This window comes from Gobius niger, assembly GCF_951799975.1.
Source record: "Gobius niger genome assembly, chromosome: 7".
In the NCBI taxonomy this organism is placed as follows: Eukaryota; Metazoa; Chordata; class Actinopteri; order Gobiiformes; family Gobiidae; genus Gobius; species Gobius niger.
In genome coordinates this window covers 12,518,395-12,532,702 of record NC_136858.1, presented here as the reverse complement: position 1 = coordinate 12,532,702, position 14,308 = coordinate 12,518,395, and the positions used below count along the sequence as shown (strand labels likewise).

Below are 14,308 nucleotides of genomic sequence, written 5' to 3'. Positions count from 1 at the left end.
CGGATATGTCTGCAGACTCGAGATCTACGGCGCGCGTCCGACAGCCAGCAGCGAGTCCGTTCTTTCCGTCCCTGTAATCACGCCAAAGTGCTCGGCGAAACGGGCATCAGCAACTTCTCCCGGCCCGCTCCAAACTGCCGACTCACCAGTTAGCCTTTTGCATTATACATCAAGTGACTGACAGCTGCGCAATACAGCGTAATGACGACAAAACGAAACAAATTGACCGGTTTGCTGCGTAAAGTGCTCCATTTGAGTAAACATGGCGGTGCTATGCCAGATGAGAATTATTAAAAATGAATTGAGTTTATCGGGAGTATTAGTTTGTGGTCAAGCCAGAGAGAGCAATTACAATGTCGAGTGTGTTGTGTTGGTTAGAAGCACTTTGCAGCAGAGTGACCGCCGGGGCCACGTGGGGCTTTTAACATATTGTACGCCCAACACGGCTGCACAGTCTTGCTTGATTGCCTAATGCAGCTTTATGGCGTTGGTTTCTGATACAACAAAGTAACAATGGCGTTATCACAGCACTAGCACTAGCCTAGCACCATAAACTCTTTAACTATAAAGACTGCATGAATTAAAAAAAAAAAAATCTCCAGAAATCAACAACACTCTGGAAAACTAGGAAATGAGGCCCTATGTCAAAAATCCTGAAACAGCCCTTTAAGCTCGTGCATGACGTCACTTTGGACCCGAATTAACACCTTTTTTCAGGATTTTAGCGGCAGTTGTGGTGAATAGGTCTGGGCTCATTCTACACATTAGGACATGGCTGGAACATGTAGAGGGTGGAAAATGCATAATCTATTTTTTTAAACTCCGTCTAGTCCCGTTAAAGTAAATGCTGATGAACATCCTGGGAAAATGTGCAAGCCAAACAAATAATCAATGGAAGAAATATTACTGTCCCCCTAACGTATATCAATAAATGAACAAGTTCCAGTTGGAAGGAGCAGCGGCTTTACTCCAGGCTGCGTGACTGTGGGGAAGAGTAGGAAAACAGATTGACCGGTCAATGAGAGCTTGTTCTTTCTCCACCACAACGCACCAACGCAATTACCACATTACTGCAGACGCTGCACCAATCTGCCAGTCAGTGTTTCGCCCTGAATCATCGTCAAACCAAGTCAAGATAATTACTCTGTGACGGCTCAGTTTGACTCGTGTGGGCACTTGTAGGACAAGAAGCACGAAGTGGCAGATCTTATACCTTCAACAGGCCCACAATTCAGTGCAATGATACACATGAAGTTTGTGCATATTTTTTCACAGCTGTAGAGATCAGTTCCTGAAACAATTCGCAGATACTTTCATTTCACTAATAAATCCTAATTGCTATTAGTTCACAAGAGGCTAATTGAATATTCTGATGGGTCTTGCTTCAGTGGCAAAAAGTAGCCAAGTAAAAAACACAATATAAAAGTATTTAGAATAGTTTTTACTTTAACCTCAATTTAGAGCAAGTCTGTACTTGGATCTGTACTCTCTACACAGCTCCATTTTTGAACTGAAATAAAGGTAAAAGTATTTTGAACTTTAATTTAAAGTCCTTTGTGCAGTGACCTCTTTGCAGACAGGTCACAGGCGAATCTAAAAATCTGTAGTAGCTCTGCTCACAAACACCAGAAGAATAACTCTGTGGGCTAACGACTGTTTCCTGTTTGTATTTTATTCCTATGGAGAGTTAGCCGCGTCGAAATACATGAATATTTAAACATTGCATGACAGAAAACATCCAGCTGTTGTCACTTACAACATGTTGAAAACTTTACTCACACTGTAAATACTTCACTGGAGGAGATCATGTTTACCCTTCAGCGTTTTAGCCTTAAGCTAGCAGCTAACGCTAATTTGACCTTTATTGTTGTTGACCGTTATTTTACCAGGATAACGCTACAAATGTTAAATTTAACGCTACAAATGTTAAAATAGCGCCACCGTTTGAATACATTTTTGTTAAACGCACTCAGCTTGATCTTTATATAAGTTTTCTTCTGTTAATTTAAGTTCAAATGTGGACAGGAAGTAGTCTTTAACCTACACTGGCCAACAGGAAGTTAGCCAAAAACTTTCCATGCACAGAAGCTATTGCTTGATCTCCACAGCACAACTCGTCATAAGTATAAGTAAAATATCGCCAATACTAATATTAAATACTAATTACAAATGTGAATAAAAATGTCAATATTCAATAACTGCCTTGAATATTGTGTGTGATCAGTTCTTCTATGTTTTACTGCTAGTCTGGTTTTGTGCATCCATTTCCTAAGTCTCTCCTCTTCGTTTCCCTGTGATGCAGAAGTATCAAATGGAGCGGTAAGTGGATTTAAACCTGCCCCTGATGAACCTGCTCGTGAGCCTCTGCCGTGTCATCCCATTGTATTTCGTGGTATGAGTATTACTAGACTAATCCTTCAAATTCACACACAAACAGCAGATGCAGGAAGTGCCACTGGTTTCACCGCTACAGGCCCCGCACATACAGTATCATGTTAGTTTGTTTGTTTAGCCTCACGTTTCAGCGACTGGGATGACGGGATGGAAAACAATAGCAATTTATCGACTTCCGTGCTAAAATTCCAAAGGGGTGAACTGGGAAGAACATTTGCTGTAGATTACTGAACATACTAAATATGAGGAAAAAGTGTACTGCAAGTTTCTGTCATTTTATGTTTTCATCTAAACATGCCAAAATGTCCTGTCCTTTCTGTGATTAAATCTGAATAATGTACAGAGCCAGGTTTCTATTTAGTTGTTGTTAGTTACAAAGAAGGGGATTTTGGACATTTGTTTTGTTTTTGAAAATAAATCTGTAAAAATTAAAATTTTGCCTTGTGCAGTTCAAAGCTCATTCAACCAGGCTAGGAATGAAATATTAAAAATCTTCCTTGGGAAAACCTTTGTGCATTTGACAGGTTTAAATGCTTTTGAAAATCTGACTTATTCAGATATATAACATCTGTTGTAAGTAATTATTTTACTTCAGTGAAGCAGAAATTTAAGAAATGTTGGGCAAAAAAGTCATTTTTATTTGAAATTTCATGCTGCTGACAGGAAGTGACATAGTTAGAGGTAAAGTTCCAGAGCAAATTTGACTCATTTCCCATTGACATAACATGGTCGGCACGGCAACAGTTTAAAATTGTTTGCCTCTGACTATGTCACTTCCTGTCAGTATCCAATAAGAAAGTGAAACTATAAACATCACAGAAAATGGTCAAACTAAAGAAAGCTGGGAAAGATTTCTAGCAAATCTTATAATTGACACATTCTTGCTCAAACATAGTTAGCACAATGTGTCATATGCACTTTAAGTACAAGACTGGGCAGTTTGAAGTCTATCCACCTTATTCCTACGCCCCATGAGCCTTTGCGTGAAAGATGGGGGGATTTCCGGTAGGGATGGGCGGATCGATACCAAAGTATCGATATATCGATACCAAACGGCTACTTTTTAAGCATCGATATTGGACAAAAAGCATCGATACTAATTTGCATATGTAAAAAGGAGGCGGGGCAGCAATTATCAACACAAAAGGATGATTTATTTCTTTGTTCTGAGCCAAAACAGTCCACAACAGCAAAGGATTGAACTTAGCCAGGCATATCATTTTGGTTTAGGTGATGTTTGTCATTTAAGTATTAATTTAAAATTTTGTTTATGTATTTAATTTCACATTAGTATTGTGTAATTAACCAGTTAAAGTAATATAATTTTAATTGACCAGTTAATTATATACAATAACCAGTTTTAGAAATGTATATTGATTGATATACATTCACCCATATGAAATGACCAGTATTGGTATCGGTATCGACAAAAATGACCCCAAAAGTATTGGTATCGTATCGACCATCCCTAATTTCCAGCATGACCGGGGCTGCTGTTTGTTTGCATGGAGACCGTTTGCTCAAATCCACTTTTTATGAGTTTCAGAGGTGTCACAGCTGAGACGAAACTACGAGCCGTGATTAGCTGCTCACAATAAACTTTTGACTGAAAATCGCTCCATTGAAGAGTTTTCTGATCCGTCGTTGTGTTGGCCAAGTTGTCTCCACTTAACCTCCGAGGATATTTCTAATTCTGCGATCTTTCACAAACACTTTACTCAGATGTGGCACTTTAGGCTCAGAGAATGGATTGTCAGCATAAAAAACTGTCTTTTTGTTTAGTGTTGATTGGTCTCACATTGGTTCACATCACTCAGTGTGAGCAGGACAGTCAGTCGTGTTTGTTTACCTCTGTGGGCTCGGGCTTTCTTCGTAAATTCACGTGAGTCAGTAGCATTGAGCATGTTCAAAACTGCCCCAAACATGTCACAGTTTAAGCTCAATTTTAGCATGTTCCAAACACTGCATGTTCCAGAGCCACAAATGTCACTTTCTCTGTTCTTTAATTCGTGTTCCAGAGCTGCGCGGGGACATCTTTTCAAATGTTACGGAGGCTGATCGCTTGGAAAATCATCTCAAAATGTGGAAATAAACCGCTATGTAAAACGAAAACTCGCCCGGGAATCCAATGCAAACCAATGGCTCAGAGCGACTTCCAGCATCTCACCGGAAATTCTCTCCTTTCCTCGTTCCTACATGAGCCGTCCCAGGAACAAGGTGGATAGGAGCTACTAAAGCGGAGATGATGTTGCAAGAGTGTAAAGAAAACTTAATTTTGAGAAAACAGGCCCTGCATTTTTGTAACGCAGATGAGCCTGTATATTTCATCCGTCTCCCAGAAAGGAAAGATCTGGATTACACCGTCATCTTAACACACAGCATATTATAAGTAGCCTTTAACTACTCCCCTCTGTTGTCCATGTGCTGTGATTTCTCTGAGAATTACTTTTACCTGTTTTCAATATTCCATATACTAATGCAAAGGTGTCTGAAATAATCCTGTCTCCAGTTGATATTTCAGCCTTCTCTCCAGTGCTCCTAGACAAGTTAAAAACGTCTGAATCTTTATTTCAAAACACGAGTTACAGATCGAATGGCAGTACTTAATTGTGCGGCCCCCACTGCTCACTGAAAGACTCTGGCGGTGGATGTGTCTGCAGTGTCTCCGGCTGCAGTCCCACAGCCTGTGAAAGGGCTGAGACTGGGAAAAACGCTGACTCATGTAGGAGCATTGTGAGCAGGGCTTCCCCACATCTACAAGACACTGCAGGCTTTGGTTTAATAGAAAAGAAGCTGAAGTGCTTTGGTGACTAGGTACATGACTGTACTTAGTTACCAAAAAGTCACAGAAGTCCAAAGATTTATACTCTAACACACATGTCGGGGTTTACACTTTCTGTTTACTGTTTTATGTACATCAGCTGTTTATATGATTGACTACAAAATGAGCGAAACCAGGTCTAAACTGAGACAAACCCAAGAGCAAATGCTGCCCTGTCCAGGTGCACAGACAGAGCTCTCCTCCTGTCATATAGTGTTACTGTGCACATGTGTTTGACTCGTACGCCTGTCACTGGTCAAAATATCAACAAAATTGTGAACAAAATAGCTCCGGAAAGCTCTGTGAAAACAAAACTAGATAAATACTTAATGATTATTTTGTATCATCTTTACATCTTTGTATCATCTTTACATGGAGCATGGTGGGAAAATGTTATTAGTGTCAAAAATGTAGCATATGTTTAGTTATATTAGCGTTAAAAGTTTAGGATTTAGATTAGTGCCAAAGAGTGAGAATAAATGGGTCGGTTTTACAACAGTTTATGTTTATAGAAGTTCATTAGTTGTAATATTATGTAATAATGGGCCGTAAATGCTACACATAAACAACCTGTCTGTTCTCTCAAAGAGCCACTGGCAGTATTCATGTTTACTGGCCCCACTTTGTTATGTGAATGATGTGTGAAAACAAAGCGTAAATGGGCACCTTTCTGTGAATATTCAATCAATCACTAAACAATGTTTGCCAATAATACCTTGGCCGTTCTTGAATTGTGCTACTCAGAGAAGAAGGCCAATGTTTATGAAAACAACTCCAAAACTATCATGGTTTAGCCCACAGTGACATGTGACAATGTTAGTCCAAAAACTTCAATGCTTTACACAAAAGAACAACTTGTTTTAAAGCTAGAGCTAAAGAAGTGGCTTTGCAAAAGGACATTAAACATTTAGAGGTTTTTGGGAGATAAAAAACAAGGCCTCGTGGAAGACCCAGGACACGCTGGTGGGACTGTGTCTCCGAGCTGGCCTGGTGTCGCCTCGGGGTCCCCCCAGAACAGCTGGAGGAGGTGTGTGTGGATCGGGAAGTTTGGGCATCTCTGCTGAGACTGCTGCCCCCGCGACCCGGCCCCGGATAAAGCGGAAGAAAATAGATGGATGGATGGATGGATGGATGGATGGATGGAGATAAAAAAAATCCTTCAAATTAAATCAGACATATATAATTGGCCTTTCCAACCCCCTTTGTATCGGTATCCGTACTGGACTCCAATATTCCGTATCGGTCAAGCCCTAGACAACAAGCACTTTTATTGCAACACAGCAATGCCAAAAAGAGGGTGAAAAAAAGTTAAGTTATGCTGGATAAACATGTGATAAGCATGACTGTTTATCGCTGGTATGTAATTTTAGCATCATAAGTGTTTATCTGTTTCAAGCGTTACACTGTGATTGGATCGAGCTCAGCACATTTCAGCCAATCAGCAACAACTGCTGAGCTAAAAGTCCCTCCTCTTCACCAACAACTGAAGCGAGAGCGATTCCAGATTGATATCACAGCTAATGTCATTTCTTTACTTACTTTATATACTTACTATATCACTTTTGGATTTTGGCCGGTCAAGTGTTTTTGAGGACCCTCTTGGTGCACCTCAAGGGGTTATCCTCTCAAATAAATAAATGAGAATTAAATGAATGTCCCAGGTTCGATCCCCAGACGGACGAGGCCTTTCTATGGAGTTTTCATGTTCTCTGCATAGGTTTCCCCGTATCACTAAAAACATGTACAATAGGCCAGGTTGAGTAAGAATGAGAATAAGGGACAACGGATTAGCCACAATCCGGTGTGGCGCAGTAACATGCACTGTCCCGACCAAAGAAACAACAAATAAATCAATAAATCTCTGTACATCTGCACTGTCACATTGATGTATTGCAGCTGATACTAGACTCCGCATCCCCCATCAAGCAGCACCATTTCATTCTCGCCCCTGCGCGTTCCAAAAGTCATGTTTGTGTGCATGTTTGTGTCTCTCTAATGGCTTTGAGGGTGAATAATTCAGCTGCAGAGTGACAGAAGGCCAACGCGCATCACCCTTAATTATTAAGCACATTTGTAACAAACAGCCCATATGTTCCCCCCACCAAAAGCAGCTCCTAGGCTACATGAACATTCAAAAGTGATCGTATAACTTTATATAAGTCTTGAGCGTCCCACGGCCCTGCATGTGCACTGCCCTTGGCCAACATGCAGCGCAATTAGTTGGTAAAATTACCCTGAGCGTTCATATTAGCGTTATGTTAGCGGTTGTGTGCTGAACAAATTGACGTGCCTTGTTATTTACCCTGTGCGGACAACACAGCCGCTTCATAGACAGGGGAACTCACGAATGTGCTGAAAGGTCATATGGCGATAAAAAAAAAGGGAAAAATGTGGAAGAAGCATTAAAGGGTAAGGTTCGGTGCACATTGCCTTTTAGAGTAGGGATGTGGCTTTACTGGCTCGTAAGAAAAACATGTGATTTCAGCCGGGCAAAGCAAACCTAGTCTGACCTGTGATGGTGAAGATAAGGTCAACAAACAGCTGAAGGTTTCTCACTTAGTAAACACGCATTTTTTACATTATTTGTGTTTTGATGGTCTGGACGGGTTGATGTTATACAAGTAAGTAAATGGACAGGAGACGCGTTTACCTTCAACGGTGTGCCCTCAATTTGAGTGTCATTCATATTGATGCCATCTCAGCAGTACAGGACTAAAGCACGCTGTATATAGCAGGAGGTGGGTAGTAGTGACTCGACTTCTTTGTTACTTGTAGCCTTGATTGAAAAAAAGCGCTTTCACAAGTACTCCACCACTACTACAGCAAATGCTAAATTATGGATGTATTTTCTACCAAATAAGTATAGAGACATGGAGAAAGACACAATACGGTTCCCGGACCAGATTTTTAAAATGAATAGGGAAGTCCGGCATCCTTACTATCGTAATTCGAGGTATGTTTTGTCCTTGTCAAAGCATTTATTTAATTTCTGTGGATTCTTTATCATTAATATCTTATGAGATAATGTTTAGTTGCCAATTGATGTGAATCCGACGCCACAAAAAGCAGAAACTTAACTGAATTTGAGTTAGCATTTAGCTCACATTTAGATGCTAATTTGTATCTAAAGTAAAATCTCTAAAGGTCTGTACATTCAATAATAATTTAGGCTTAACTGGAGGATTGAACGCTGCTTCTCCTTTTTATTTCTATGGGCCACACCCCTTAGTACGACACGTTGCAGTCTTTATCTATTGTGAAGTGCAGTTCAGCACAGATTTTTGACATTAATTATGAACGTTCTTTTGAATAACAAGTACATGTATTTGTAGTTCACTATAACTGCCCACAATCAGTGAGTGTAAGTACACAAAATGATCTTGGCTGTTTAAATAATGCAGTACCTACGATGTACTGAATAGAGATTTAAGTAAGTCAGTGCTTTATTTGTCATCGTTAAACGAAATTGTGTTCAGCCAGGTGTCCTGAGCCGCTGCGACTGAGCTCGCTGCCACTGTGGGCCAACCTGACCAGCATGTTTTTGGAGGTAGAAGAAACCGTAGTACCCAGAGGAAACCTGGCCTAAAAATAAAAATGCATCGGTTATATAGCGTTTCTGGGCACTCAAAGGCGCTTAACGTTGCAATATTCATTTACGCCATACTTGGTGGTGGTGAGTTACTATTGTAGAGGATCACTCACTCACTACATTTACCCAGGCTTCTTAGTGTTCCCAAACGGTAGCCCATCCAAGTAACTACCGGGCCCTACCTACTTAGCTTCCAAAGACTAACAGGATCAGGATCACAGCAAAGGTCTGGTTAATAATTATCGCTACACATACAGTAACCAATTAAACATGGATGTAACAGACTGCCCGGAGACGTTGGCAGCTCATATTATTTACAGAGTTCAGGATGGACTGTTGTTAATTAGGAGCAATGTTTCTATTGGGCATCAGGCAACAGCCATAGATTTACTTTAGCCAAAACTGTATAAAAAAAAAAGGACCCAGTATCACACAAAAATTACCAAAGGGAATCTACTAACATGCAAGCTGTAAGACAGTGAACTACAAAGCATTGCGGTCGGTTTAGTTCCCACTGTTTTTCTGTGTCCTGACGCTTAGGAATACAGCTCGGACATTTAGTCGGTTCTGTTCTTTCCACCTGTTCTCTGGCTGCTCACTTGGCTCATGTCTTTGCATTCTGATGAGCCAGCAGCACAGGCACACAAAAGCAGAGGCTGACCTTCTCCTCCTGCTAAGACTGGGGAGTGTACCCAATAATAATATGCCCGTTTGACTGTGGCAAAGGACGTGGCGAGGATCACAGCGGTGCCAAGCTGACCTCAAGGGACACAGAGACCATATCTTCATCCAGCGAGGTACTCTTCCCGCAAAATGCCAGCTGAAGCTCTGGAGAGGGGTCATTGGGTGCTCGGGTGTTTGCTCCGGGCATGTTGCCTTAGCGACATTGAATGATTAGAGCCATCACAATGGGGGAGGCAGACTAGGCAACAGCTAAGACTCCACTGAAAGGGACCGAAATCATAGATGGCTGCCCTAACCAACAAGCTTGGAGAAAATGTAAACTTATAGAGTTTTACATACTGCCCATTTTTGTTGTTTTAGCAACAATATCATTTTAGGGCTCAATATTTATTGTCAGTACATTATTTATATTTTTCCACATTTCTTTTTCCTGTTTTTGTAATACTTTACAATTGCAATAAAAAAAATGTATTGAGGATTTGATAATGCATACTTCTACAACAAGGGATTACTGAGATTTCTATTTTTTTTTTTTAAGTTAAAGTGATAGTCTAGAAGTCTAAATGCATTACAAATGTGCAAAATCTCACAAAAATATTCTTTTTTTTTTTTTTTTGTGAAGTCCCTCCTATTCGGATCTCAGCAACTAATCAGAGTCTAGTATCCTCCCGCGTTGACCAATGAGACAAGCTTTTCTGTGAACCCGCCTGTCAGGTCCAATCAGGAGGGAGGGGGAGGAGCTTAATCATATATTTTTGAAAACTCAGTTCCTGCTCTCCCCATTTTGCAAACTAAGAAGGGCCTTCTGGTTAAAGAGGGGAGGGATTTATTGTTTACTTCCAAATTTCATTCCATGTTTCCTCACTGCAAACTTAGAGACAATCACTTTAAGTGGTCAATAAAATCGTTTATTGCAATATCTTCCAGCCTCAATGTATTAAACTTTACATTTTGTTATCGTGACAGGCCGAATTTTACCAACAAAAAGGCTGTAAAAAAAAACACATCAAATAATGGTCATTCGAGTAGCTGAAATATAGAATAGTATATTTATACTTTTTATTTGTTGATCCTGTTTCGTGTTTGAGATGGGATTTGTACGCATACTGTATTTTTCGCTCCCAAGGCAAAATATCCTGAACCCATTTTTAGAAAACAAAATGTAAAATAACATTTGCAAGTGCCAGGGTTAGCAAGTTGTCTGTAATTTGGAAAGGATTTTGTACTCTTACTGCCACTCAACTTGCAATTTCAGTTGCGATTAATTTTGCGCCTTGTCATTCCCAGTTGATCTTAATTTAGTCTAAATCTTGCCGTCAAGTGATAAACTTGAAAATAATGGTCAAAATGGCAATGAGATAGTTATTGCTAAGCCAGGCTGCGTAGCTTTCCAGGCAAACAGCGATCAAAGCAGTGAGAGGACAGCAGGAGACCAGGCGGGGAAGAGACAGTGAGCAGATCAGAGGCCATTGTTTGCTCCCGAGGGAAACAGGAGCTTAATTACAGGACACACAGGGGAGCGCACGTCCATCACACCGCCAGGTCAACAACAGCACTACACAATGACGAGTCTATCAAGAGGCTGAAATCAGTGCAGCTTGAATCCTACACATTGGAAAAAGAACGGAAAGCGTGCGATTCTGAACTAATGTCAACGCCAACTCGAAATGACCGTTACCTCTCGGCCGGTGAGCACATGCCGGGCCAGCTTGACTTTGGCGAAGTTGCCCTTGCCGATGGTCTTGAGCAGGCGGTAGTTGCCGATGTGCGGGTGCTCCTCGGTGGAGGTGAAGGAGTTGCGACATCGCGGCAGGCTGTGGCGGCTCGCTGACTTGGTGGGCGGGACCGGGGGGTCCGCGAAGCCGTCCACCGAGGAATGCTGAGGGGACACGGAAAACATTATACTATGAGGAAAAAATATCAGCAGCAGATATTACAGCTGATCATTCTGTGAGATATAGTGTAGTCCAAACAAACATGTACTGAAATGCTTGTGGTCTTGAATTCATTTGCCACTTACTACTGTATTTCTGTATCTGTCAATGCTCCTTGTGATATCCCTAATCCATTGTTTTACTTGCCTGGCCTGCCAGACACTCATCCTTTCATGATATTATCTGTATCGGTCCCATCACCCACCAAGAGACGGAAGCTATTACCACATACTTCTTCCAAAATATTAATGATGGCGGCAAAGCGACCGATACACTTTTAAACCGTAAAATATACAGTACAGTCCCTAAAACCGGGACCAGAAACAGCGTTGGAAGCTGTTTCTGGACCCGGTTTGAAAAGTATTTCTATAGCTTGTTCCCGTATCCAGCGTTGCTCTAATTGGTTGATGCCGTCCGTCAATCACGGCGACCAGGACATCGCTGAGATCACGCTCGCTCCCAGACTCTTTGAAAAAGCGTGTCATTTGGCAGGCCAGGCAATAGTTTAACAGTTTTTCCCAGTCACATTTCCCAGATCAGAACTGATAATTAACTTTAAGTACATTTCTTACAGCAAACGGCAAAATACAATGGCCCCTTCTAGGCTGTAGACTAGACTTTGACGAGGGCCGCTCTGTGAAATCCTCCAGCTCCAGACCTGGCGCAGTAAATGGGCAGGACTTGGGCTGGACGGACACCCACGGCCAATGGCGGACAGGGTTTTCTCCTCCAACCGGACACAGACTTTTGTTTGGATCTTGTTTCTACCGGCGCCAAAGCGGGTCCGTTGGTATATTCTCTTTCTCTAACTCACGGTGGGATAAATAAAGTGTGTAGTTTGTCCTGTGAGAGACTAAAAAGGATGTAGCCTCAATACCGCATGAAGCAGATGAGGCAGCACGATCTAAAGGAGGACAGGATGATGAGGCTGCATAGGGGAAGCAGTGCTCTTTGCAGCAGCGCACCACGCCTCGGTCGACCTCTTTTCTATAAGCGACGCCCTCGAGCCACTGGCCGCAGTCACATGGCTCAACAGTTGTACACATGCAAGAGGACTCATCTGCGCCAGCGGAAGATCGGGCCCAACTGCAAAACCTAATGAATTACTTGAAACACTTTTATTTTGTGACAGATATTTTCAGCATTGAAAAATACCTCAAACAAACATGTGATTTTGCTGTAAGTGGCTCAGCTCTCTTAAGATATGACATAACTTTACCGGGAGTGGGTACGTCTCTAGCTCGTTTCCATGGAGATGCCGACTAAGTCAGCAGAATTTGAGATTTTATCAGGTTAGGTCCTCATCCAAATCCATTCTTTGATTTCTCACTGCAGAAATAGCATTTTCTGTCAAGCTGGTCATTAGGAGCAAGTTTTGCACTGATGGCAACAGTATAGTCCAAAATGTTACGCAGTGTACCTTTAAAAAACCCATTTGCTGACAGCATTTACAGCTAAACTATATCATTTCCAGTCTCAGCCTCTGCTGAAGCACATGTTCTGTGCAAAATACCACAGACGGTAATTCTCCTGATGATGCAACAACACCAGCGGTTTACTGAAGTTGACTCTTTGCACATAATCAGTTCCTGTAGATAGACCAAACCTCAATAACCAAATCTCAAGAGGCTGAGATTTTTTGTCTTCTGTCTCTGGCTTTTGAGCGATAGATGTTCACTGATCACAGCTCTCAAGCCTTGTGATCTCAGGCTCAGCTGCAGCAGATAAAAGGTCTGAGTTTCCATAAAGCAGATTCTAAAGTGTTTAGATAGAGACTATGTGATTCCATCCCGGACTTATTGTAGTCACATGGCTGTCCCCCAGAGGTACTCTGTATGTTGGGGAAACTCTCCCAGAAGAGGGCGCTGTCCACATGAAACCAAACATTTTTGAAAGTAATTGATTGTGTATTGTTCTAATGTGGGCAATTTGAGGAAGAATATGTTGTTTGAAATGACGTCCTTCACTCATCATTTCCATGTATCAAATATAAAAATCGCAAATCGAATCACAATCTGAAATCAGCAGCAGCCGATTCATTGGTGCATTTTTTACTCACGCAGCCTACTCTTACTTACATATCAGATTAAGGGCTCTAATACAGTAATATTGGCACTATCAAATGGTAACTAGGTGCAACATGCCCACAGAATATTTTACTTTTCCGCTTTTAGCACCTGCCTTGATAAATGACTTTGTTTAACCTTTTCAGTGACAGTGAAGCATTACCTAAGTGTATTTTTGGGTCTGACTTTTTCACTGAGAGTGAGTGAGAAAAAGCGTAAAAACACTAGAAAATTGTACAAAATCTTTGGCAACAATGTAAGCATTTACCGTTTGCAAAGTACAACAAGAAAATGACCGAGTGACAAAAGCAACTCAATAACTTGCGGGTTGAACAACTACATTTCAAAATGCCAGTCCTGATCTGAGAAATGTCCCAAAACAGTTACTCTGTGACGGTCAGTTCAATACTACATTTCTGCTGTGCATTTACCAACAGTGCATTAAAGTGGCGCAGCGACGCGGCTGTGCCAAGACAATGAGACAGACTGTAAAACGAAAGCTACAGGGCAGTGGCTCTCAGTCTGTGGTCCCACCGATGGTTTCTTCTTGCAAGAGGGATATTGCCTTCGAATGCCTATGGGGTAAATATTCTGATATCAAATTCACGAGGGACTTTCCACATTAGGAAACACAATGGGCTGAATATGCGCGGTCATAGAGAGAGACAAAAAAAACCTGACAAATTTAAGAAGAGCGTCTGCGTATCCCCCTCCCTCCCTGACACCGTAACCTTCTGACCCACAGACCTTATCGGCCTCAGGGCCAGATTAGATAACAGCAGAAAGTAAGTGTTCTTTATTCATGCGCCCTGAAGGGGAA

At 41.6% G+C, this 14,308-nt stretch overlaps 1 protein-coding gene across 3 annotated transcripts in view; it reads right to left on the bottom strand.

Annotated features, from left to right (window-relative positions):
- The window catches only part of mark1 (MAP/microtubule affinity-regulating kinase 1), a 69,542-nt gene that overhangs the window by 49,910 nt on the left and 5,324 nt on the right, over positions 1 to 14,308 (bottom strand). For all 3 annotated transcript variants that reach the window (XM_079559905.1, XM_079559904.1, XM_079559906.1), the window contains exon 2: positions 11,167 to 11,367. In XM_079559905.1, coding sequence (XP_079416031.1) covers positions 11,167 to 11,367 — 201 coding nt within the window. The remainder of the gene's footprint in view (positions 1 to 11,166; positions 11,368 to 14,308) is intronic.